The sequence below is a fragment of the Camellia sinensis genome, chromosome 5 (genome assembly GCF_055761805.1).
Source record: "Camellia sinensis isolate YWXY chromosome 5, ASM5576180v1, whole genome shotgun sequence".
NCBI classification, from domain to species: Eukaryota; Viridiplantae; Streptophyta; class Magnoliopsida; order Ericales; family Theaceae; genus Camellia; species Camellia sinensis.
Window position 1 is genome coordinate 180,698,109 of NC_138965.1, and position 27,592 is coordinate 180,725,700.

Here is a 27,592-nt window from a genome sequence, read left to right on the forward strand (position 1 = left end):
TTACAAACCAAATATTTTGATCTCTAAAAATAAAAATTTTGTTACAAAAGATATTTAGGGACCAATTTATCATCATGAGAATAATCGTTAAAAGGTCGTCCCGAAAAATCAAAACTAAGGCTTTTAGCGACAAAATTTTGAAAATGTCATGAATAAATAAACTTTTAGGGACAAAATAATCTGGTCTCAAAATAGTTTATTTTTTGAGACAAAAAAATTTGGTCCTAAATAGATACTAATTCATCACTAATGTCCAATTTTCGTTGTTAAAAATATAATAACGATACTTTTCGCAGCAAAAATATTTGGTATCTAAAAAATAATTTTGTAACGTCCCAAATTTCTAACGCAAATGATAATACAACAATCATGACTCTTTCAAGAAAAATCAAATATAAATCTCCAAATTTACATTACATGATATAATAGTTCTTCATGTAACAATACATTAATCTAACAACAAGTAAATAAATAAATAAATATCCCCAAGGGTTTACAAGTTTCCAAGGCTTGAGCCTGATTACACAAATCGGTTATTCAAATCCACACACATACAGTCATTGGCTTACACACAGAGTCACAGTAAAATGAGAGTTTCGTACTCTCAACACACATTTCCTCGCTTTTAGTTAGGCGGTATCACCACATCTTTTCCTGCACAAAAATTCCGTGGGTGAGCATAAAGCCCAATTAGAAATCTTAACAAAGTATATACATTTTATACAATTCTCAAGAAATGAAATGCACATGCTATGCTATGCTATGCTCTTTTGAAAGAAAATCACGTCTTCATCTTTGAAAATCCTCATGCTCAATAATGTCATGCAATTTTAATTTTTCAAAACTTAACAACTCATTTCAAGAGTGGTAAATACGACTCTAGTAATTCCTAGGTTAGAGTCTACAAATAGACTATACAAGTACTACCAATTTGTTATTTTTACCAGCATTGATTAGAAGGCTCGACACCTATAATCTGTCATTTTTACCAGTATTAATTAGAAGGCTCAATACCTATTCAATTTCATTTACACCCCCTGTCAAGACTTACCACCATATTTATCCCAAAACCAATTCATGGAAACTTGTTTCTTAACATTCTTTTCTCAATGTATGTTTCCAAATCAACTTTCGAAATTTAATGTAATCAAATGAATTGATATGCCAATAACACAAAATGAATATAAATACTTTTATTCCAATTTATCATCCAAGGAATAACACAATTCCCTCTTCTCAAGTGTCCTAAAAAATTAGTCATTTCAAGACTATTTCAACATTTTGAATAATAATTTCCAAAATGAACAACAATTCTCATATTCCCTGAAATTCATCATTTATATAAATATAAATAAGAAAATTTTCAAACATCCATTTATTTTGATACACAAAATAAATATAACAATATCATTCATGGATTTTCAGTTTCTTAAAAAAAATCCTCAAATTATAGGTTTTCTCACCAAAACTATACAACTTAAATCTTTTAAAAGAAAACTTTCCAAAATTATATTTTCTTCAATCAACGAAGATCAAAACCCATAAGATCATTTAAAAAGAACAAGAGACAACCCACTTTCAAAAGCGCTCAACTTCTTGAATCAACAATCAATTTTCAAAGCTACCGAAAGATGATTTCAAAAATCATATAGATCTTGCAAAAACATATATATAACTCTAAGAAAATCCTTACCTCAAGTTTTGAAGAAGAAATGAGATGAAACCCCTAAATCAACAGTGTCGAAACTCGATTTTCACCGCACACAACAAAGCTCTCGAGAAGTTAACCAACTCTGATGAAGAAACTATGGCAGAACTCTAAAGGATCTTGAGAAATCAAGGTTTTGATCCAATTTGGCGTAGGGAAATGTAGAGAGAAGGGAGAAGAAAGGGTTTTTAGAGAGAGAGAGACCTAACAAGAGTGAGATACACTCAGCCTAAAGAGAAGAAAAGACTAAAATTTCGAACTCACCTACCACCGCACGTGCGGCGCTTCTCCTGCACTTGCACTCCCGCACCTGCATTTATTGCAGTAGCCAAATAAGCCCTCTCCTGTTTTTCGCGTGTGCGGCTCAAGCAATTTCGAATGCATTTTGTATTTTTGCTTCGGGGGCGCTGCATCATGTACTCCCGAGCTGACCGGGCAGCTCGATCCCCTACCTGCCTAGTCGAAGTGGCAAAACATGAAAGAAAGGTCGAAACCGAGATCGCTACAAATTTTGTCCCTAAATTTTAGTCTTTAAAACCTTAATTTTTTTGTAGTGATAGTCAAAAAGTCAAAAAGTTAACTTACATTCCAAATGAAGCCTAAGGGTCTTCTTCGACTTCATGGTCATTAGGAATGGAGCTAACACTATAGAATCTTTTGCTCACCCGAACAAGACCATCTTAATAGTGAACACTATATGAAAGTGGAAATCGAAAACAAACATTCTCGTCCAAACTTTAACCTACAATGATGTGATGTAATAAGTATTAACTTTTAATTTATTACACATCTAATGATAAAATGTCTAATTCTTGCTATATCATTTGGATGCGGGTAGATGCTATCACAACATAGTGCTATAACAATACAATACAACGGCACCGTTTTGTTTATTATATATAAAAATAAATAAATAAATAAATAAAGATAAAATTGAAACACATGCACGCTGTATGCCGCGGTCTTACGTTAGGTGAACGATGCTTTTAGGTTTACCTTAAACAAATCAAGTAGCTATAAACAAAATATAAATAAATAAAGATGATGTAGTGCCGTATGCCGCGCTCTTACGTTAGGTGAACGATACTTTTAGGTTTACCTTAAAAAAATAAGGAGTAGTTATAAACAAAATATAAATAAATAAAGATGATGTCGTGCACCAATTTTTCAGATTAGGTTGACTTAAAAAAAGTAAGGAGTAGCTATAAACAAAATATAAATAAATAATTGAAATTTATGATGTAGTGCATCAATTTCTCAATATTTAATATACTTAAATTTAAAAAAATAATCAATAAATTTTATTCTAATACATTTTCTTATATTTTTTTTCCAAGAAAATTCAGTTAATTCAACCGTGCAAACTCTTATGAGGCTTCGTCAAGTTTCGACAAGAATAAATTTTTTAATTAATTTAGCAATTCACAACCATCCTTACAAAATTGAAAGAGATGATATTTGATTAATATGTAACTATTGCTTATCATTAGTGTAAGTTTTTTACTCTTCAAAAATATTGGGCTCAATCATATTATTTTTTACTTATTTTAATGATTTTGGAATTTGAATTTTGAATAATTTGGTATGGGAAGGATTAGATTTAAAATGATATTCAACATTAATTTGTTGGCTAGTTCACCGTTTCAATTCAACTTTATTTTTTTTATTTTGATTTAATTTAGTTGTTACACTTATATATATATATATATATATATGTGTGTGTGTGTGTGGTAGTTACATGTATTTTTTATATTAAATGATTGTTACAGGTTGTGTAATTGACGTACCATTTATTTCAAGTGGCTTATGTTTCAACATTGGTTTTCTTTTAAAATTTAGAGTAAATTACATCGGTAGTTTTTAAATTTTGTCCCTTGTATCATAGTGGTCCTTGTACTTCCAATTGACTCAATTTTGATTCTTAAATTTTTAAATTTTTATGTCAATTTGGTCTAATTGATAATGACGTTAGGATTTTGGATGCAAAAAAGTTACTAAGTTAGTTGATATTAACTCCGTAAATTAATAAAGTTTATAAATTTGTCCTTACGTGATACATGTCGCTTATATGCGTTTTTTTTATTAAAAAAATTAACAATTATAATGAATTGAATCAAATTGGGACAAAACCAAAAATATAGAATCAATTAAAATTACATAAACCAAAATGACACAAAAATAAAATATAAGAACTATCAGTGCAATTTACCCCAAAATTTAGTTTTACAAAAAAAATGATTTTGAGACAAATAAAAATATTATAAAATTCAATTTCTATACAATTTTTTACTTTTTTTTCCAACTAATTAAACCTATTATTCCTTATAGCAAATGTGAATTTTACTTCTATTTTATTTCACCTAAATCCATTCACTACAATTGAACTCTACAGAAAACGGTGGGGTGTTTCAATTATTATTTTTTATTTTTTGTTTTGTGTATAGCTTCTCCCTTATTTTCCTGAAAGTCAACTCAAGACCTGGCGTGTTTAATGTGTTTTTGTTTTTTTGTTTTAATATAATATACAAAACGGTGCCGCTGTGCTGTGACAGCACCTACCCTGCAGAAAGGACATTTTTAATAATTGGAATGTGAGACCCAACTTAATATTACTTTTATAAATGTTAGTTGGCCTTCTACACGTCACCAATGATAGAATTAAAAAATTTATTAATGAAATGAAAGTATGTGTATAAAAAATACTAAGTTGATTTGAGTGCATTAATAACTGAACATAAGTTTTTCTATAAATATTGTGAAAAAATTATTTTAATAGAAAAATAAATTAATCTAATAATTTTTTTTATTTTTTAAAATATATATAACATTTAATTTTTTAAAAAATGGCATATACCTCTTTTATTAATAAAATACTCAATAAAATTGACATATTGAGTGTAGTTTGTTTAATGGACATGTTATTATCATTTTTAAAATTTATGATAAGCTACATTTTTTTTGAAAATGTTACATAATTTTTCTTATAAATTAAGATTGATAAATGGTTTATGTGAAATTGTAATTTCAAATTAAACCAGACGGTATTTAAATAGTTTGATTAAGATTGATTTCATAATTTTAATAGGTTAGTTTATTTTTAATTTTTTTAGAACCGTAACTAATAAATTAATCCTGATTTCACCCCTGTTATGAGTTTCGTCAGCTCTCTTCCACTAGCAAAAACAAATTATTCAAAAGTCATGATGAGCAACCAACATAATGGAGTGAAGAGTAATAAAACACAAAACAGATGGCAATTTTGTACGCTTGGACTTTAGACACGTAACTGTTTTGAAGTTTTGCATTAGATTCGATCGCTTTCATTCTTTTTATATATGTTATAGAGATACACCTGATTTTAAGAGATGTATGCTCTAGAATTCTCTTAAATTTAAATTTGAAATTAATTTTTTTCCCTTTTTTTTTTAATTTGACATTAATATTTTAGGTAAATTATCAATAGGTTCTAATAGTTAAATCAATTCTCATTAAGTCCTATTGAAAGTTAATCTTAGTAAAATCGTCATTAAAAATAATTTTGTGACGATTTTTTTACATATGTTGCTAAAAATTGACAATTAGTGATTTTTTTGAAAAATGCTTCGGACCCCCACTAGGGGTCGATCCCCAGTGAGGTGGCGCGCCGTGATTGGACAAAAAAAAAAACTGTTTTATTTTTTTTTTTTTTTTGAGTTTCAGCTAGTGGGGGTTCGCCATCTCACTGGGGGTGCGACCCCCACTGGGGGTCTGCAGCATAGTTGGATTTTTTTGGTCACAATTTTTGTAAATTGTCGCTAAAACTTATAATTGTGACGTTTTTCTATGACGATTTTTTTAAACTGTCATTAAAAGTTAAAAATAGTGACTTTTTTTTGTGATGATTTTTTAAACTATCACTAAAATTGAAGTTCTAGTGATAAAATTTTCAAACTGTTGCGGAAAATTAACAATTAGTGACATTTTTTAATACTGTTGGATGAAAAAGACATTAATTATCACATGACCTATTAGACAATACGGCCTCATTTGGAAAACAAGCTACTTTAGTATTTTTTTAGTTTTTTGTGAAAAAATATACAAAAAAATAGAGAGAGTGATGTGATAATTTATAGTGACTTTTTAATTTTTTAGCTAAAATATATAAATGACAAACGGGATCTAAATTCACCTATTAGGACTTATACCTAGACTCCTAAATATATTTTTAGTAGTGTACGTACACGTCTCTATTGTAACATAAGTGGTGGTCATACAGACACGTAATGACATTAGTTTTTCTTTTTCAATTTTTTTGAGGATAAATTATGTAAATAGTCTCTTTACTTTATATAATGCGTTAATTTGATCTCTATTATTTTAATGTGTTTGATTTTATCCCTTAATTTAACAAATTGTATCATATTAATCCAAAAAATAATAGATGTTAGATTTGGTATCAAATAATGTGTCAATTTAGTTCCTATAGTTTACATGATGTAAAAGTTTGGTTCATGTCAAAATCGAGTAAATTAAAACAATACGGACTAAATTGACACAACGTATAAACTATAGGGACAAAATTGACACATCATTTGAGTTTACATCTATTAAACCTAACGATCGTTATTTATTAAACTAATATGACACAATTCGTTAAATTAAAGACAAAATCGAGTAAATTAACACAACATGAATCAAATTGACACATCGTATAAATTACGAAAATTATTTGCATAATTTACCCCCCCCTCCCCCTTTTTTTTTATTATTTCAACCTGAAGTTAACATATACTAACGAGTAATACATACAATATATATACAGTTTAAACAAATAAAAATAAAATTTAATAATAAAAAAATTAATATTACAATAAATATGTTGCTCAAGTAATAAGACTGTCTTTCCTAAACTTAAAGATTAAAGTTTATGCTTGCACAGCATAAAGAAAAATAAGCAAAGATTTGAAAGTCCAACCTCACAAATTTTTGTGGTGCTTGTGTTCCTACACATCATTATTGCAAGTGTCGTCCAACCTTACAATACACGTTTGTTAAAGAAAACATAAATAAAAGGAAAGGAAAAAAACTTGCAATACACATTTTTTTTAATAATTAAATTATTTTTAGTTATAAAAAAATAGATCATAACCTTTTTAGTCATGACAAAATATATATATATATATATATATATATATATCATAATTAAACATCACTTAATATATAATGAATTTTTTTTCAACACAATTAAAATAACAATCACAATAAATCGTAACTAACATTTCATGATCAAGTTATAACCAATAGTCATAACTAAATACTTTTTTAGTAACTAAAAATATTTTTTATCATAATCAATAAAAATCACATGAGATCATAATTAATAGAACAATAAGTCATAACCAATATCACAGTAAATTACTATTAAATAAATATCACAAATATTATAACTAGGCATATGATACCCAACACCTTATGTACAAATATATCAAAAATGCTATGAACCATAACATATTTACATAGATTTTTTTGAGTAGAGTGATGTAGGGTGAAGATTGAAGCAGTATAGTGTGGGATCACATATGAAATGAATTAAGTCATTGACGTGAAATTCTGGATAACATTTGAATTATTATGTCTGAGTCTGTAACATTACTGCTAAATATATGGGTAAATTACACTTTACACCAAATCTCGCTTTAGTTCCTACATATGAAATCGTGATAGTTAATCCTTGCACTTCTGGTCAAATCTCACTTTAGTCCTTACACATAAAATCATGAGAGTCAACCCCATGCACTTCTGGTCAAAAGTGTCAATTTTCCTCTTCTATTATTACTCCATTGTTAAAGTCTTTAAGAGAATCCAGTTATGTGACGAACATATGACTATAAAATGATGGTAAAAGAGGAAAATCATTATCATTTCCCACCAATACACACTTTATCCCACATGATAAAAATATGAGTTATATAATACAATATACATATATATATACATATGCTGAAAATTGGGACTAAAAGGTAAGAAAATAAAACTTTTGAAATAAAAAAAATAAAAAAAATTGGTAGAGAAATTGATATAAATGGAGGAATAGATAAAAAGACTTTATTACTGTGAAAAATAGAGTTTCAAGATTTCAATATTTGCAAAAAATCCTAATTCACCTTCTTAATCGTTCACAATCTGTGTTTTTTTACACCGAATACAGCCAAAATTTGATATAAATTTTCGGACAAAATGCGTATAGACGAAAAAATTGGGTAATTTTTTTCTTTTACTCTCATTTTGTAGTCATATATCTATCACATTACTAACTTTTATTAAAGACTTATATGGGACATTGAGACTTGACTAAAAATGCAGTTGATTGTCACGATTTCATGTGCACGAATCAAAGTGAAATTTCACTAGAAATACAGAGATTAAAGTAAAATTTGGTACAAAATGTAAGGGTATAAAATGTAATTTACCCTAAATATAATAACAAATTGTCTATAAAGCAAAGACTCGCAACCCAACAAACCTAAACTGAGAAAGAGAGAGAAAGATGAGTGGCGACGTTGAGTTTCCAATGAATGGTGGAGATGGCGCCAACAGCTATTCCAAAAATTCTCGATATCAGGTACTTATTTTGTATATATCTCTTTGGTTAAATAATAATAATCAAATCATTGTTGTGAAAATTTTCACCCAACTAAATATGTAAAGAAATAAATTTCATTACAAGATTCTCTTAATATGTATATATATATATCATGTTCTGTTTATTTAGCTTCCCTGTTAATGGTTTGAGTTTGGGAGAGGCCTTGTGTTTTTGATAAAAATTGATATATGTAAAATTTTTCATGAAGATTTATCCAATTAGATTCATATTAATGAATTATTTGTGTGAGAACAAACATCTGTATGAATCTCAACCAAAACCTGTAACACCGATTAAAATGACATATGACTTCATAAAATACTAAACTTTCTTGTAGGAGTTCCTCCAATTATGATGAGAAGTGATCTCCAAATTTCATTATAGTCAACTAATATTAGAAAAAGAAAAGGGTAAACTATTTTTTAATAGTTGGGACCGCCTCGTTTGGGAACGGGATTTTTTAGTAATTTTTTAATTTTTGGACTAAAATGTGATATAAAAAAAATTAGTATGTTTGGGATGACTTTTTGAATTTTTATAAAAAGATCTACAAAAAGTAGAGAGAAAATGAAATCTTTGACTTTTTAGTATGAGTTGTTGGGTTTTTGATTTTTTTTAGTGAATTTTTGACTTTTTAGCTAAAATAGTCATTTGCCAAACGAGGCCTAGACTCATTTTGGCAACAAGCTAAAAAATTCAGCTTTTTTAGCCCAAAAAGCCACCAAAAAGTAAAAAAGTTAGCTTTTTACCAACTTTCCAAAACACATCATAATTCTCATTAAGTCCTATTGAAAATAAGTCTTGGTGAAATTGTCGCTAAAAATTATTTTTTTTGGTGACAATTTTTTATATATGTCACTAAGAATTGACAATTAATGATTTTTTTTATCATGATTTTTATAAGTTGTCGCTAAAACTTACAATTAGTGACTTTTTTTTTTTTATGACAAATTATTTCCATAGGACCTATTAAACAATAAGTCCACTTATTAAGACCTACACGTAAGTACCCTTATTATGGCTAATTACATCAATGGTCCTAATTTCTTCAAAGTTTTAGTTTAGTGTTTGTCCTTGAATTTCATCAATTTGGTTCTTGAACTTTTTGATTTGTTCTAATTTGATCCTTACAACATTTTTAAGATTTTGTTTATTATACTCTTGCCCCTTAAGTTTTGCTGTATTATAATTTTTTTTTGTTATCGAAATTTGCAATTACAATTATTGATTTATAATTTTAACAATAATCTTGTTTATTATTATATTTTTAAATTGTTTAGTTTGAGGTCCACTATACCTCTAAATGCAGACTAATTTATTAATAAATCTCGTAAAACTCTTTTTTGGAATTTTACCCCTTTTTTATAGGTCCAGCTTGTCTCAAGTTGAGATCAAGACTGGACCCGTCCAGTTCGGTCCATGGGATCTATTTTTTAGACCTGTTTTGATAATCCGAACCGCTCAATGTATAAAACTCGTCGAGTAATACATGCTTGTAAAAAATCACGCTGATCGGATATCAATATCTATGTGATCAAATCAATTTTGTATAAAAAAAAAAAATAGACGGTTAAACAATTAACGGTTGATAAAAAACTGTTTTGTTCACATAGTTATCGATATCCGATCAACGTGATTTTTTACAGGCATATAGTACTCGATGAATTCTACACATTCAACGGTTCGGATTATCAAAACGGGACCTGTGGTGGGCCTCCACGGGCCCAACAGCACGGTCCAGTCCGATCTTAGACTGAACCAAAGCCACTGCCTTTTTAAAAGTTATTTACACCTTAATGCTAGCAATTCTCTTGCTATAAGTTACTATGGACTGTCCAACATACAATAGATAAAACAAAATTTAATCTATTCAGTTAAATTTCTAATCCAGAAATATATGTTAAACTACTATTTATTTCAGCTCTTATTTATGCAACTAAAAGCAAGATTGAAGCGAACTTAACCTAACATTTTAAGGTTTGATACATTGACTATTAAATAGATAGGGCATTTTAGTAATTAATCAATCTTTTGGGCTAATGAGTTATTTATATTTTTAGCTTAGGGATTAAATTGATTTGAAATTGAAACTACTAAAAGCATGATTGAAACGAACTTAACCTAACATTTTAAGGTTTGATACATTGACTATTAAATAGATAGGGCTTTTTAGTAATTAATCAATCTTTTGGGCTAATAAGTTATTTATATTTTTGGCTTAGAGATTAAATTGATTTGAAATTGAAACTTGAAGGACTTAATTGACCCAATTATAATTATAGGAATAAAAATGAAATATCTGTCAAACTTGATGGACTATGTCTATAATTCACCCAAAGAAAAAGATCTGAACATTGACCAAAAAAAAAAAAAAAAAAAAACCTAACTAGCTTAAAATATCAGAAAATTATTTATGGATATTCCTATATATATAAAACAGTTTTGAAAGATTGCTCTGTTTGGTTTTGATTTTTTAAATATAATTTTTAATTTTTCAATTCATATATTTTTTTTATTGATTTTTAAAAATATTTTAAGCTAACTTTTTATTTTTATTTTTTACATCCACTTAGATACACTTAAAAATAATTGTGTATTTTTTTTTTAAAATTCATTAAATACAAAAAATACAAAAATTCAATACCTTTTCATATTTTATTGTATTCAATGATTTAAAAAAAAAAAAACAATTTGCACAAAATTTGTATTTCTTATGTGTATCTAAATTAAGTGGGTGTAAAATGTAAACAAAACTTATTAAAATGTTAAAAAAATAATAATAGCAAAATATATGTATATATATATATATATAGATTGAAAACTCATAAAACTGTTTTTAAAAAATCAAAATTTTGGGTTTTGAGTTTTCAATGCGTAATTTTTTTTTATTTTTGTTGATTTAAAAAAAGTATAAAGCACCAATAAATTTCAAATAGTAATCTTATGAACTGTTTAGTCCTCTTTTTTTCCTATGAATTCAAATATCTCATTCTAGTATGAATTACATAAATTGCCAAAATGTGAGTTTTCTCATAATGTTAAAATTACTAAACGTAACACTTCAAAAAAAAAACCCTCTAATGTACTTTTTCTAAATATAATACTCCAATGTAACACTCTAAAACCATAACACTTCAATGTAACACACTAAAAAAAATTTTGGTATACTTTTTCTAAACATAATACTCCAATCAATATAGCACACAAAAACTTTTTCCTCAAACATAACATTTCAATATAACACACTAAAAGCTCTTTAGTGCACTTTTTCTAAATATAACACCTCAATCAATGTAACACTAAAAAACTCTTTAATATATTTTTCTTAAACGTAATAACATAACATTTTAAAAAAATTCTTAGTGTATTTTTTCTAAATGTAATATAAAAAACTCCTTAGTGTAATTTTCGCAAACGTAACACTTTAATGTAATACATTAAAAAATTTGTTAATGTATTTTTTTCCAAACGTAACAACGTAACATTCTAGAAAAACTCTTTAATGTATTTTTTTCAAATATAACACTCTAATCAATGTAACACACAAAAACTTTCTAATGTACTTTTTCTAAATGCAACACTCTAATATAACACTGTAATGTAACACCAAAAAATCACACTACAAAATGTAGATTTCCACGCTTGGCAGCCAATACTTCAACCAATAATTCTTTCAAAAAAAATCTTTCACACCATACCTTTCCATTCCCATCCAAAAAATAAATTAGAAAAATAGAAAAATGAATCATAAAAAGATATTCGCTTAAAGTCAAATGACACCAAATCAAATAAATATAACTTTCCAAAATAAAAATAACTAATTGGTTCATAAGAATACTCTTACGACTAAATGGATCAACATTTCCCCATATGGGATTTATAATGTAACGCCCTCAAAATAATACTTAGGAACCCACATTATAGACGTGCCTAGACATAAGTAAACAGAACTTAATTTCATTTATCAGAGTATTTCTTACAAATGTATTACATGTAGACAACAAAAGTAAATGCCCAAGACTTACAACTTTCCAAGCCAACACTTGGTTACACAAAAGAGAGTACTAACTCATATCATATAAAACCCTTGGCTTGAATGTACATGTAATACAACAAAAAATAACAAAATAACAAAGAGTCTTCAACTCCTAGAACCTCCCAAGCTATGTCCTTGGAGGTGGCATATCACCTGGACCTGAAAATGATGTCCCATAAATGGTGAGCCACAGCCCAGTAGAGACATATTAAACCAAATATAAGTAATGACTAAAACAATAGCATTTGATAGATGGTTAACACTTAATAACCAGTTTATATCATCATACAGTCCCATGACAATCATGTCCATGTTACGTTCCACTTTCCCTTACTTAATCCAATCATTTCATAAGCATGGCTCAGAACCTGGCCAATCATTCAGTGAGATTATATCTCAAGTTATAACATTTCCATACTTTACAATTCAAATGAGATTGCAACTCATATTAAAACACTTCCAATACTTCAAATAATACACATATTCGTTGTATTATCACTTCCATTCAATACACATACTTGCTGTATTAACACTTCAATCTGATACACGTATTTGCTGTATCAATGGAGTCCATCCCTTATCTCCTCCCAAACAGGTTTGAGAGTCCATCCCCTATCTTCCCTCAAACCATGGAGTACATCTCATATCTCCTCCCACACAATATACATATTCCAAGTATATAAACAATTATCATATACAAGGATCAATCAATACACATATTTGATGAATTATTCCAACCGTCATATTTAATGACGTATTCAATATGATTAGTTTCGGTTTTTCCTAATCAACATGTAGTGTCTACAACAATCAAGACTATCCTCCACCGATAGCCCAAAACAGTTATTTCTAAACAGATAATAAATGCATCAACAGATATAGTATCAACAATTTCATTGGTGAGTGATTAAATTATCCAACTCCACCATTCAACTTTATAATTCTCCAATTCAATTCCATATTCCCACAAATTAATTATTCAAATTAATTTATCACATAACTAGGGCATTTTTTCCTAATTTACAGTATCAACCCTAAGGTTCATTTTCATCAATAATACAACAATAATTCCATTTCTCAATGTCTTACACACATATGGGTTTTATTATTTGAAAACCCCTCTTTTATAAATTACACAACAACCCCAACTTTTTCCAAAATTACCCAGCATCACCAACTAATCAAAATGACCAAAATTAAAGACAAAACTCATAAGATGGAGTAGGGTATCCCTACCTCGAAAATAGAAACTCAAAGGAGTAAATGAGGAAAAACCAAAGTGCTCCAAATCCACTATTTTTTAGATTAAAAGGAAGCCCTCAACACCCTATACCTTTCTTACAAAGAGGTTAGGGTAGAAACACACTATAAGTAGATCAATCCCTAGAGAGAAGGTATATAGAGAGAGAGGGAGAGTCAGTTCTAGGGTTTTGAAATAAAAAAGGATGAAAAAGTGAAGTGTAATCCCGCTGCTGTCTACTGATATAACACAGGCTCGCTCGAGCGAAGGATTGGTCGCTTGAGCGACCAGACACAAAGAACCCTCGCTCGAGCGAAGAAAGTCTCGCTCGAGCCAACAATTCAAAGCTTTAGGTCTGTAACCCAGAAGCACGCTCGAGTGACAGAATGCTTGCTCGAGCGAAGAAACTCAAAACATACATCTCACTTGCTCGAGCGAAGAAAAGCTCGCTCGAGCCAAGAAATGCAACTCTCAGGTCCAAACCCAGACGCAGACGCACGCTCGAGCGAAGACACCCTGGCTCGAGCCACCAGACACAAAACTCAACTCTCGCACGAGCGAAGAAACCTTGGTTCCAGCAAAGGATCTAAAACAAAGAGCTCGCTCGAGCGATAAAAGTCTTGCTCGAGCAAAAGACCAAAATTCTGGGCAGCAACCATTTGCTCCCAATCACACCCAACCTGTAACAAACCTGCCCAACACATCCTATAACTCAAATACAAAGTATTGAAGGACGTAAACAAGATATAAACAATAATCAACACCACGGAACCTAAGTCCGGAATACTGTACATAAAGGGAAAAACCCGAGATCGCTATAACCTCCCCTCCTTAAAGAAGTTCGTCCCCGAAATTAAGTATGAGTTTTCAAAAATAAGTTTTTCTCAATTCTCAATAACATTGCAATTCAAAATTCTATAACTTGACCCATTACCGGTCATTCCATCTCTATTCAAGAGGCATATTACAATGTATATTACAACATGCATTATCAACATGCATTTCCTTCAAATCCAACAATTTCCAATATACAAGATTTACAATCTCATATCATATTCAATGTTCATGATATATTTCCATTCCTACAACACATTCAACATATATAATGCTATAATAAACTTCCATTTCAAGGCAAGTTCTTCAATACTTCCATAAATCGGAATACATACAATGTTTTACAACTTAAAACATATTCAATACTCTTAAGGTTCATCAATACAACATAAGTTCAAACATCCACAAATAGATTCGGATATTTCTCTTGGACCTCCAACTCACGTTCCCAAGTGGCTTCCTCCACTCCGTGATGTTTCCATAAAAATTTTACCAAAGGAATAGTCTTGCCTCGCAAAACTTGATCCCGCCTATCCAAGACCCGAACTGGTCTCTCCTCAAACGAGGCATCTTCATCTACCTCTAAGTCGGTCCAATCCAATAAATGCAACGGATCCGGCTCGTATTTTCGAAGCATACTAACATGAAACACATCATGAACTCCAGACAACTGCGGTGGCAAAGCTAAACGATAGGCAACCTCGCCAATCCTCTCAAGGATCTCAAAAGGGCCAATAAATCGAGGGGACAACTTCCCTCTCTTACCAAACCTCATCAAACCTCGCCTAGGTGATATTTTCAAGAAGACATGATCACCCACCTCAAATACCAAAGGCCTCCTCCTACGGTCGGCATAATACTTTTGGCGACTCTGGGCTGTAACAAGCCTCCTACGGATAAGTTCAGTTTTCTCCGTCGTTTCCCGAACCAACTCCTGGCCCAACAAAGGTGCATCACCCACCTCGGCCTAACAAACTGGAGACCTACACGGTCGACCATACAAGGCCTCAAACGGTGCCATATCGATACTCGACTGAAAACTGTTATTGTAGGTAAACTCCACCAAGGGCAAGTGCCTCTTCCACGATCCACTAAAGTCAAGGACACAACCACAAAGCATATCCTCAAGGATCTGAATAGTACGCTCAAACTGCCCGTCAGTCTGAGGATGATAAGCCGTGCTAAAGGTCAACCTAGTGCCCAAGGCACTCTGCAAACTTTGCTACAACCTAGCAGTAAAACGCAGATCTCTATCTGAGTCGATCGACACTGGGACCCCGTGAAACCTCACTATGTCCCGAATATACAAGTCGGCAAGATGATCTACCGAATCTCTCACGCGCATAGGGATAAAGTGCGCCGACTTGGTCAACCGGTCTACAACTACTCAAATAGCATCACTACCCCGCTGAGTCCTCGAAAGACCTACAACGAAGTCTATAGTGACATGCTCCCACTTCTACTCGGCAATAGGCAAGGGTTGTAACAAACCCGCTGGCCTCTGATGCTCGGCCTTCACTTGCTGACAAGTAAGGCACCTAGACACAAAAACTGCCACATCTCTCTTCATACCCCGCCACCAAAACTGGCGACCCAAATCACAATACATCTTAGTGCCTCCTGGATGCACCGCAAGGCGTAAATGGTGAAACTCTCAGAATACCTTCTCTTGGCAAGACTCTGGTACAAACAATCGGTCTCGGTATCTCACACTCAGGTCGGGATACACAGATAAACCCTTCTCAACCTTCCTACTGAAGATCTTCTCTCGGAGGGATTCCACCTCAAGGTCCCCTCTCTGTGCCTCTGACACTCGACTCACAAGTGTAGGCTGTGCAACAACAGAAAACAAGGCCGCAGCCTCAACAGATTCGCTTAGAAGCAAATCAAACTCGCCAAGTGTACCTAACATCTCCCATTCCCGGATGGCTATACAAGCTACATCACTAATGGATTTCCTGCTAAGGGCATCGACCACAGCATTGGCCTTCCTTGAATGATAATGCAACTCGAAGTCGTAATCCTCAATAAACTCCATCCACCTCCTCTGCCTCAAGTTCAAGTCTTTCTGTGTAAACAGATACTTCAGACTCTTATGATCCGAGAACACCTCGAATCTCTCACCATAAAGGTAGTGCCTCAAAATCTTCAAGGCAAAAATCACAACTGCTAACTCTAGGTTATATGTAGGGTAATTTCTCTCATGTATTTTCAACTGCCGCGAGCCATAGGCTACGACCTTCCCCTCTTGCATCAACATACAACCCAAACCCTCTCATGAGGCATCACAATAAACCGCATAACCCAACTCTCTCTCCGGAATAATCAAAATCGGAGCGGTGGTCAATCTAACTTTCAACTCTTGGAACGACTTTTCACAAGTCTCACTCCATACAAATTTGACCCCTTTCTGTGTCAATCTAGTCAACGGCGAAGCTAGCATGGAGAAATCTTTCACAAACCGGCGGTAATACCCAGCTAATCCCAGAAAATTGCGGATCTCAAAAACACTCTTAGGCTGTGCCCAATGCTGCACTGCCTCAATCTTGGATGTATCAACAGACACCCTTTCCCCGGAAACCACATGGCCTAAGAACTTGACCTCTCCTAGCCAGAACTCACACTTTCCAAATTTGGCATACAACCTATGGGCTCTAAGTAACTCTAGCACCACTCTCAAGTGTTCCTCGTGCTCTTCCTCAGAAGGTGAATAAATCAGAATGTCGTCCACGAAAACGACCACAAAACGATCTAGGAATTCCTGGAATATCCAGTTCATCAAGTCCATAAAGACTGCCGGTGCATTGGTGAGCCCAAAAGGCATCACCAGAAACTCATAGTGGCCATACCGCATACGGAATGCCATCTTCGGAATATCTTCCTCTCTGACCCTCAACTGATGGTAACCCAATCTCAAGTCTATCTTAGAGAAACAACGGGACCCTTTCAACTGGTCAAACAAATCATCAATACGAGGCATAGGGTACTTATTCTTGACCGTAACCTGATTCAATTTTCGGTAATCGATACAAAGTCTCAAAGCCCCATCTTTCTTTTTAGCAAAGAGGGCCGGTGCTCCCCACGGCGAAACACTAGGGAGAATAAAGCCCCTATCTAGCAATTCCTGGAGCTGAATCTTTAACTCACTCAACTCGGCTGGGCAAAACGATAAAGTGCCATAGAAATTGGCGCCGTGCCGGGCACTAGATTAATAGAGAACTCAATCTCTCGATGAGGTGGTAAGCTAACAAGGTCCTCGGGAAAAATATCTGAATACTCACAAACCACTCTCGGCAATACAGTCTAGGTCTCATCACACTCACCACTCATGAAGCTAGCGAGAAGACCACTGAGCTCACTCCGCCCTCGCTGATCATACACCGGTGGTAACACACTACCAACCTGATCCCCCCAAGAAATGGAAACAATCCCCGCTCAAGGTACATACTGTGACCCTCTGGCGGTAACAATCGATAACAGCCCGGTATGACGATAACCAGTCCATACCCAAAATCACATCAAAACCCGATATAGCCATAACTACAAAAGAAAATAGAAGCCGACAGTCGGCGACCTCTATATCACAGCCCCGACATCCCTGTTTCAAAACCAACTCACCCCCAACAGGTGATACAACACATATAACCCCAAAACAGACGCAAATGCACCAGATATAAAGGAATGGGATGCACCCGTATCAATCAACACATTGGCAACTGAGTTGCAAAACAAAAACGTACCTCTCACAATGGATGGTGCCGGTACAAGATCCTGTGCGATAACAGCATACACGCGCCCAGAAGGTCTCTAATCTACCTGCTCACCCCTAGGAGCAAAAGACTACTGCACAGACTGGGACGACGAAGCTCCCTGATTGGCTCTCGAGGCCTGAACTGACTGTGTTGGCTGAAAACTCTGCATCTGCCTTGAACCAGACGCACCCGATGTCGCACTCAACTGTGGGCAGAACCTCTTTAGGTGCCCCGCCTGATCACACTAATAACATGAGAGCGGTTGGCCTCTGCCCTGTCTCTGGCTCTGAGGTCGAGTTGAAGATGAAGCTGCTCTCTGACCTCCTCCCCTCTGCGGGCAAGCTGGAGACTTGTGGCCCAGCTGACCACACTTGTAACAAGTAATGTCTCCTTGACTGCCTCTTCCAGAACCTGCACTCGGCACTGGAAAGGTAGATCTAGCAAAACCACCCTGAGACTGCTGCGGGTTAGGACCCCTCTGTCTCCTGCCATCACCCTGACCATCCTGACTCCTCTTGGAACCCCTCAACCTCTCATCCTCCTCATGCATCATAATCTCCATATGGGCTGCAGCGTCCACAAGGCGCCCAAACTCCCGAGTCATAGACCCGCCAACTCTCATCTTGAGCCAGTGCCTCAATTTCCTCTCAAACTCGAGACAACGACGTTCTTCTGACGCCACAAGCTCAGGTGAAAACCTGGATAAACTAGTAAATGCGGCCTCAAACTCGGCCACTGATGAACTCAGCTGCTTTAGCTGGTAGAACTGATCTTTTAACTTCTCCCTGACAGCGGGAGACAGAAACTTCTCCTGGAAAGCATCTACAAAGGCCTCCCAAGTGCCACCAATATGACCCCTCATGAACTTCCACCACTGACCCGCATCCTCCTTTAGCTGGAAAGATGCCAAGGTAACCTTCAACACCCCGTTTTCGATGCCAAGCATCTCAAACGTCTTCGTCATCTGCTCCAACCACTCATCAGCCGTAAGTGGCTTTTTCGGATCCCCCAAAAACTCATCCGGATTAGATCGGAAAAACTCCCTCTTCAGAAAGGAAGGCCTGCATCAACAATCTGGGCCTAAACTTGATTCTCAGCTTTGAGAATGCCCATGGATTCCCTCAAAGCTCTTGCTATCTCGCGGACTAAGGCGCCCATGGCCTGCTGACCTACTAGCTTGACCACATTGGCCTGACCAACACCCTCCTGTTGTGCCGAAATCTCATCCGATATAGGCACCTCCCGTCTCCCAGGCCTATCTAGCCTTCCACCATGTCCTCGTCCTGACATCCTAATAAAGGTAACGAAGAACATTAGCACATTCACAAATGTGCCTAAGCTATAACAATCGCGTCCTAATGCAATGGACAACAATAATTCACTCCACATAAGCACATAATCACATAAGCACTTATGAATTTCATTTCCGGATAATGACAGTCCCGAGGCGTTGCTAGAGTTCCAGTTAGAAACATCATTGATCAAGTGCTTTTCTAACAGAACTCCCAGAAACCCAAGGATACAATCAACATCCTAGAAACTACATTCCATACCCATATAGTCACATAAACATGTTATCACATAAGCACATAACATTATACCTACGTCTCTAACAAGCGAGACAAACCCATTGTGGTACTAACCACTTCCCACATACCCAAAGTATTCGAACCCGGTACGCTCTGATACCAAGTTGTAACGCCCTCAAAATAATACTTAGGAACCCACATTATAGACGTGCATAGACATAAGTAAATAGAACTTAATTCCTTTCATCAGAGTATTTCTTACAAATGTATTACATGTTGACAACAAAAGTAAATGCCCAAGGCTTACAACTTTCTAAGCCAACACTTGGTTACACAAAAGAGAGTACTAACTGATATCATATAAAGCCCTTGGCTTGAATGTACATGTAATACAACAAAAGATAACAAAATAACAAAGAGTCTTCAACTCCTAGAACCTCCCAAGCTATGTCCTTGGAGGTGGCATATTACCTGGACCTGAAAATGATGTCCCATAAAGGATGAGCTACAGCCTAGTAGAGATATACTAAACCAAATATAAGCAATGACTAAAACAATAGCATTTGATAGATGGTTAACACTTAATAACCAGTTTATATCATCATACAGTCCCATGACAATCATGTCCATGTTACATTCCACTTTCCCTTACTTAACCCAATCATTTCATAAGTATGGCTCAGAACCTGGCCAATCATTCAGTGAGATTATATCTCAGGTTATAACATTTCCATACTTTACAATTCAATGAGATCGCAACTCATATTAAAACACTTTCAATACTTCAAATAATACACATGTTCGTTGTATTATCACTTCCATTCAATACACATACTTGCTGTATTAACACTTCAATCTGATACACGTATTTGCTGTATCAATGGAGTCCATCCCCTATCTCCTCCCAAACAGGTTTGAGAGTCCATCCCTTATCTTCCCTCAAACCATGGAGTACATCCCCTATCTCCTCCCACACAATCTACATATTCCAAGTATATAAACAATTATCATATACAAGGATCAATGAATACACATATTTGATGTATTATTCCAGCCGTCATATTCAATGACGTATTCAATATGATTAGTTTCGGTTTTCCCTAATCAACATGCAGTGTCTACAACAATCAAGACTATCCTCCACCGATAGCCCAAAACAGTTATTTCTAAATAGATAATAAATGCATCAACAGATATAATATCAACAATTTCATTGGTGAGTGATTAAATTATCCAACTCCACCATTTAACTTTATAATTCTCCAATTCAATTTCATATTCCCACAAATTAATTATTCAAACTAATTTATCACATAACTAGGGCATTTTTCCCTAATTTACAATATCAACTCTAAGGTTCATTTTCATCAATAATACAACAATAATTCCATTTTTCAATGTCTTACACACATATGGGTTTTATTATTTGAAAACCCCTATTTTATAAATTACACAACAACCCCAACTTTTTCCAAAATTACTCAACATCACCAACTAATCAAAATGACCAAAATTAAAGACAAAACTCATAAGATGGAGTAGGGTATCCCTACCTCGAAAATAGAAGCTCAAAGGAGTAAATGAGGAAAAATCAAAGTGCTCCAAATCCACTATTTTTCAGATTAAAAGGAAGCCCTCAACCCCCTGTACCTTTCTTACAAAGAGGTTAGGGTAGAAACACACTATAAGTAGATCAATCCCTAGAGAGAAGGTATATAGAGAGAGATGGAGAGTCGATTCTAGGGTTTTGAAATCAAAAGGGATGAAAAAGTGAAGTGTAATCCCGCTGTTGTCTACTGATATAACACATGCTCGCTCGAGCGAAGGATTGGTCGCTCGAGCGACCAGACACAAAGAACCCTGCGAGCGAAGAAAGTCTCGCTCGAGCCAACAATTCAAAACTTCAGGTCTGTAACCCAGAAGCACACTCGAGCGACAGAATGCTCGCTTGAGCGAAGAAACTCAAAACATACACCTCGCTCGCTCGAGCGAAGGAAAACTCGCTCGAGCCAAGAAATGCAACTCTCAGGTCCAAACCTAGACGTAGACGCACGCTCGAGCGAAGACACCCTGGCTCGAGCCACCAGACACAAAACTCAATTCTCGCTCGTGCGAAGAAACCCTGGTTCGAGCGAAGGATCTAAAACAAAGAGCTCGCTCGAGTAACAAAAGTCTCGCTCGAGCAAAGGACCAAAATTCTGGGCAGCAACCATTTGCTCCCAATCACAGCCAACCTGTAACAAACCTGCCCAACACATCCTATAACTCAAATACAAAGTATTGAAGGACGGAAACAAGATATAAACAACAATCAACACCATGAAACCTAAGTCTGGAATACTATACATAAAGGGAAAAACCCGGGATCGCTATATATAAGTAAATTTTTCTTTAAAAAAAATATTTTAAGCATTTTTGTTTTTAGATCCAATTAATCTAGATACACTTTAAATGTATTATATTTGTGCAAAAATCCTTTAAAAAATCATTGAATACAAAAAAAATAATATATTTTCATATTTTGTTGTATTTAATGATTTTTTTTTTTTAAAAAAAAATTGTATAAATTTCATACTTTTAAATATATGTAATTAAATGGATCTAAACTGTTTAGAAAATTCACTCAAAAAATATGGTCTAAAAACTTTGAAAACTATTTTTAAAACTTCAAATCAATTACGTATATTTGTCAAAGATCTAAATTATGAAAACATCCCTTGGCATTTTAGGTGATTTTTTTTTTTTTATATTTTTTAATTTTAATTTATTAAGTAAACTATTTCTTGCTCAGAAGTTAAAAGTTTTCTTCTGATTTTATTGTTTGATTTTTATCTCATAGAAATTTATTGAAACTCTTAAATGCTAGAAATTATTCTATCAAATTGATTAGTGACCTGTCACTCAATGAAACAAAATAGTGTTTTCGAAATTTCACAGCTGCAAAAACAAACAAAAACTCTGGTATCTCGAAAAACACATGAAATAAAAAATAAAAAATCATCCTTGATGAATGAACATGAGTAAATTTATGAACAACAAATTTCTCCATTCAGAGAAAAAATTCCAACACCATCACCATTGAAAATTTGACATAATATTGACAGTTACTAGATACGTTTTTAACTAATAGTAAACAAATCAATTATTGTGATAAAATTTTCAGAAGTTGAGAAATATATTTAATCACAAGATTCTTGTAAAAATATTGTCAATTGCCTTATAAAAATGAATCAATCATTCATTTTATAAAAACAATATTATCCATAAATTAAATGTATATATATATATATATATATGTACGTATATGTTTAGATCCAAAATATCCAAAAAAAGCATACAAATTACTAATTGATTAGATGAAATCTCAAAAAATCCAGTGATTGAATCTATTATTCATTAAATATGTATATCTTAATAAAAATTATATCTTAAACCTTTCAATAAATATTTTGAATCCTTTTTTATAGTGATGATGGCAACAATAATATATATAAATTTGGTCAATTTTTGCAGGTTGAAGCCGTAAATGTTGTAAAGGAAATGATCAAAGAGGCAATTGCTAAGAAGTTTGACCTAACAAGCCTTAGTTTTAGTTCAAACATCATTCGAATTGCAGATTTGGGTTGTTCTGTTGGGCCAAACACTTTCATTGCTATGAAAAATATCCTAGAAGCCATTGAATGGAAATACCATTCAAAAAATCTCACAACTGAGATGCCTGAATTTCAGTTGTTTTTCAATGATCATGCTTCCAATGATTTCAACACCCTTTTCACTACTCTGCCTCCTGATAGGCAATACTTTGCTGCAGGAGTGCCAGGCTCTTTCTACGGCCGGTTATTCCCCAAGTCCTCTATCCATTTGATGTATTCCTCTTTTGCACTCCAATGGCTCTCTAAGGTACCAGAAGAGTTGTTGGACAATGGCTCTCTTACTTGGAACAAGGGAAAGATTCATTATACAATTGCCTCGAAAGAAATCGCTGATGTTTATGCAGCTCAATTTGCAAAGGACATGGATACCTTTTTCAATGCTAGAGCTGATGAGATTATAGTTGGAGGAATGATGATATTGATCATGCCAGGTTTCGCTGATGGCGTTCAATATTCTCAGGACCCAAGTTGTCCCTTTTTTTATGCTTTCAACCAGAGTCTCCTTGATATGGTGAAATTGGTGAGTCAAACTTAAGTATTATTCAATAAAGGAGGTTAACGTTTGGAGTAGAAGTCTGAACATATACTTAGGATCATATAGAGAATGAAGACAAATTGAACAAAAAATGTGTTCTACTTTTTTTTTTCTTCTTAATTTTAGTTTCTCTAATTTTGAACTCAATTGGAAAAATAAATAAATAAATTACGACTTTGCTTCTTGTTCTACTAAATTTGTAGGAATATTTCTGAACCGAAATGCATAATGAATCTATATATCTTTTTTAATTTGTGTCCTATTTTAATGTTCGGTAGTGCTACATGGATCAATTAATGTACTAACTAGTGTACTAACACTAGTTATGAGATTATTGTTGACCCCACTCATTAATCACATTACAAATACCAAAAACCTCTTAAATTATGCCACATCATCAATTAGTACATTAATTAATATACTAATTGGTACATACAGTATTATCCTTTAACGTTACTCGAATGAGATTAAGAGAGTGGACCTCTAAGGCCAAGACATTAATGTTAATCTTTGTGGCAGGGAATGATCAATGAAGATGAAGTGGACTCCTTCAATTTGCCTTTGTATGCTACCTCTCCCAAAGAGATGGCAAAGCTAGTAGAAAGAAATGGGTGTTTCAACATAGAGAGAATGGAGGTAAGCAATACCAGGCCACAGAACGATGGACCGCCTATCGTGCCAGCAATACTAACGCACTATAGAGTCGGCTTAGAAGGAATTTTCACCAAACACTTTGGGAGTAAGATCGTCGATGAATTGTTTGAACGAACTCTTAATAAATCCGCAGAGATTTCCTCCATGTTGGAATCAAGCTGTGTAGAAGGAGCCCAACTATTTTTGGTTTTGAAGCGTAAATGATTTGAGATCATGTCGCCTTCACATCATCATAAGGAGGAGAAATTTACGACATGCACCCTTTGAAAAGATGCACATCATATAAGAAAGTTATGATTTTTTATTACAAAAGTAATGATTATTTGTAATGTATGTTATGATATTTTGTGGTAAAATTATGAATAATGAATTTATGGTGTGCATTCTAAAGTTAAGGATGTTAATGTTATGACATTTTATAATTTTTGTTATGACATTTTATACTCAAAGAAAGTTATATTTTTGTAGTTAAAAAATTATGACATTTTGTGTTTAAGTTATGAATTTTTTTTTAAATGTTATTAAAAATATACCATATGCATCTTTTTAGGGTGCACGTATAACAACTCGAAAATTTAAGTTGTTCCTTAAATTTTATATTAATATTGTTTAATTATAAATGAGAAAAATCTTAAATGTTTAAATAAATATTCTATAACAGTAAAATAAAATATTGAATATGAGACATAAGGAAGGCGTGGTCCGCCACTAAAAATAGTGAACGAAGAAACAATGGTAAATGATTAATATAAAGGTGAGTTATATTATATATGGAGTTATTATAATATATTTTATGTATGTTTTGACCTATTATATTTATTTTATTCAAATTATATTTTATTAGTTATATTAATACAAGTTATGTTTTATAAATATTTCAATTACGTTGATTAATTTCTGAACTCTATTTGTTTAAAATGAAATCCATGGATATATTTATTTATATTTTAAAGAATATTTGATTATAACTTTATAAACAGTTATGTTTTGTAAGTACCACCACGGGAGTCTCATGCTTTGGGGGATTTAAATAATCATTGGCCTCTGTTGTCATAAATCTATTGACCTTTGTTCTGGGCAGAGCTAAGTGCTACACTATTGTGGGAGTCACCTCTATAATCCGTACGAGCCACCTCTTGAATCCGTACCTCTGTTCTGACTGTCACTCCTGTGACTTCTATTCTGTTCGGTATCGTGGTTATGGTTATTTATTTACATAATCTCAGTTTTGCTACTTAAATGATTATTTGTTCAGACTAAGTCATCTTAAATATTTTAGTTACATAACTATCTATGGTTATTTTGTGTCCATTATATTCTTAGTATAATATTTCTCACTCTGCCATGTGCTTATAGCTGTTTACCAATTTTCAGGAAATAATGTAATTCAGAAAATAGCTTTTGGAAAGTCTTAGACGCGGGGTTGCGAAATAGACATACACAACACTTTTATGATATTTTTATATGTAAATATCGGCCTCTTTGGTCAACAAATTTTGTAATAAAAATAGAAGCTCTAATGATTATTTTGGTATCCTCACTTAAATATTATTTCCCCTCGCGTTTATTAATTTGTTCAAGAATTGGCTGGAGGTAACTTCAGTTACTAGCCATCACAATGCTTAACCCTTGGATACGGGGAGCGGGTCGTGACAGCACGTTCCAACATCTCTCTCACATAATGAAGGGGACAATTCAAACTTCTAAATAATGTAACAGAGGCTTATTTTATTTGGGAGGTGTTAGGGTTGCACACCACATACAACCTAAGTATTAACCCTTGGATTAGAAAGAAATGATTAGGACCATTGAATGTTTTAATTGTGGAAAATGGAAACCGGGGCAACCAGTTAACCCTTTCTACTCTATCTCTCTCTCTTCCCTCAACAACTCTCTTTTTCATCTCTCATTCTTCTTCTATTCCTCTGCTGCTCTCGCCATGTGTGTAAGGTTCACTATGTAACCCTTGATTTCCAGCAACAACTGCCAGCCTCTGTTGGGTTCCATTGTTGAATCTCTACACTATCCTTGATTTCCAACAACAAGATAAGAAGGTATTCTCTCAAACCAGATATCAGGTATGGAGCTTTCTCTCTCTCTCTCTCTCTTTATTTGCCCTCTTCACTTTAGCAGTTTTCCCTAAACCCTCATCCTAACTTCAACCCCTCTAAGATTCCCTAAACCCAAAACCCTTCCATCTGCAACAATAACGTCTATCCCTTTCTCAATCGATTTTTGGACTAATTAGTTTTTTTGTTAAGAAGATATTGTTGGTGAAAATACTAGAAAAAATTATATTTTATTGATAAATGATGCAAAGAAAATGAGATACAAATAGATCAGGCTGAGGCACAGATATCTTGTTTTCTTTAAGGAGATCAAGCCCACTGCGGTAGGAAGAACCCAAATACCGATTCAGCAGTCACAAAACTATGACTTGTCCCCTCCAGGATACAATAGCCCGACCACTTGTCGTATGGTTCAGGCCAACTCTGCACAAGATGGTGAACCCAAAGCTCCACCAAGAAAAACACCCTTCTTTTCTAGTAATCTCTCTTGTATAGAAAATAGTTGGTGTATGTTGATGTAGAAAAGAGTAGATGAGAGGGACTATTTATAGGCCATTAGGACCTTACAGATTACATCAAAAAATAATGACCATTAAATAGGAGAAAATGGAGAGAGACTCTATATAATAAAAAGAAAATGATTACACCAAAATAATGACCATTAACCAAGTTCATGAATTTTATTTAACCTCCATTCATGACCAAGAGGACCAAGAGGTTACCAAAGTAATGAAACCCATTTATGTCCATTTATGACGAAGGTATATAAATAAATAAATAAAAGATATTAAAATGGTCCAACAACCCCCACTCATTTTAATATCAACAAGGATAAAAGAGATTACCAAACAAAGATAGATTAGTATGCATCATGAAGGTGTGCTCTGCATTGAACCTTCATTAGTGAAACAACAACCTCTACTCCAGAGTCAGTAGTGGTCTTAGACTTGAACTATGACT

The 27,592-nt window shown here is 33.6% G+C and overlaps 1 protein-coding gene and 1 long non-coding RNA gene across 2 annotated transcripts; one reads left to right on the forward strand and one right to left on the reverse strand.

The window, feature by feature from the left end:
• Window positions 1-370: 370 nt before the first annotated feature.
• Window positions 371-2,440, reverse strand: LOC114288250 (uncharacterized). The gene is made up of 2 exons (XR_003638163.2): window positions 1,694-2,440; window positions 371-654 (listed from the first exon to the last, which is right to left on the reverse strand). It is a non-coding gene; the product is annotated as an uncharacterized LOC114288250 (long non-coding RNA).
• Window positions 2,441-8,046: 5,606 nt separating this feature from the next.
• On the forward strand, window positions 8,047-24,833 carry LOC114288245 (loganic acid O-methyltransferase). The gene is made up of 3 exons (XM_082870577.1): window positions 8,047-8,309; window positions 23,235-23,894; window positions 24,429-24,833. Exons 1-3 carry the CDS (start codon window positions 8,235-8,237, stop codon window positions 24,765-24,767), a joined length of 1,074 nt encoding a protein of 357 aa, XP_082726703.1. The 5' UTR covers window positions 8,047-8,234; the 3' UTR covers window positions 24,768-24,833.
• The last annotated feature ends 2,759 nt before the right edge of the window (window positions 24,834-27,592 follow it).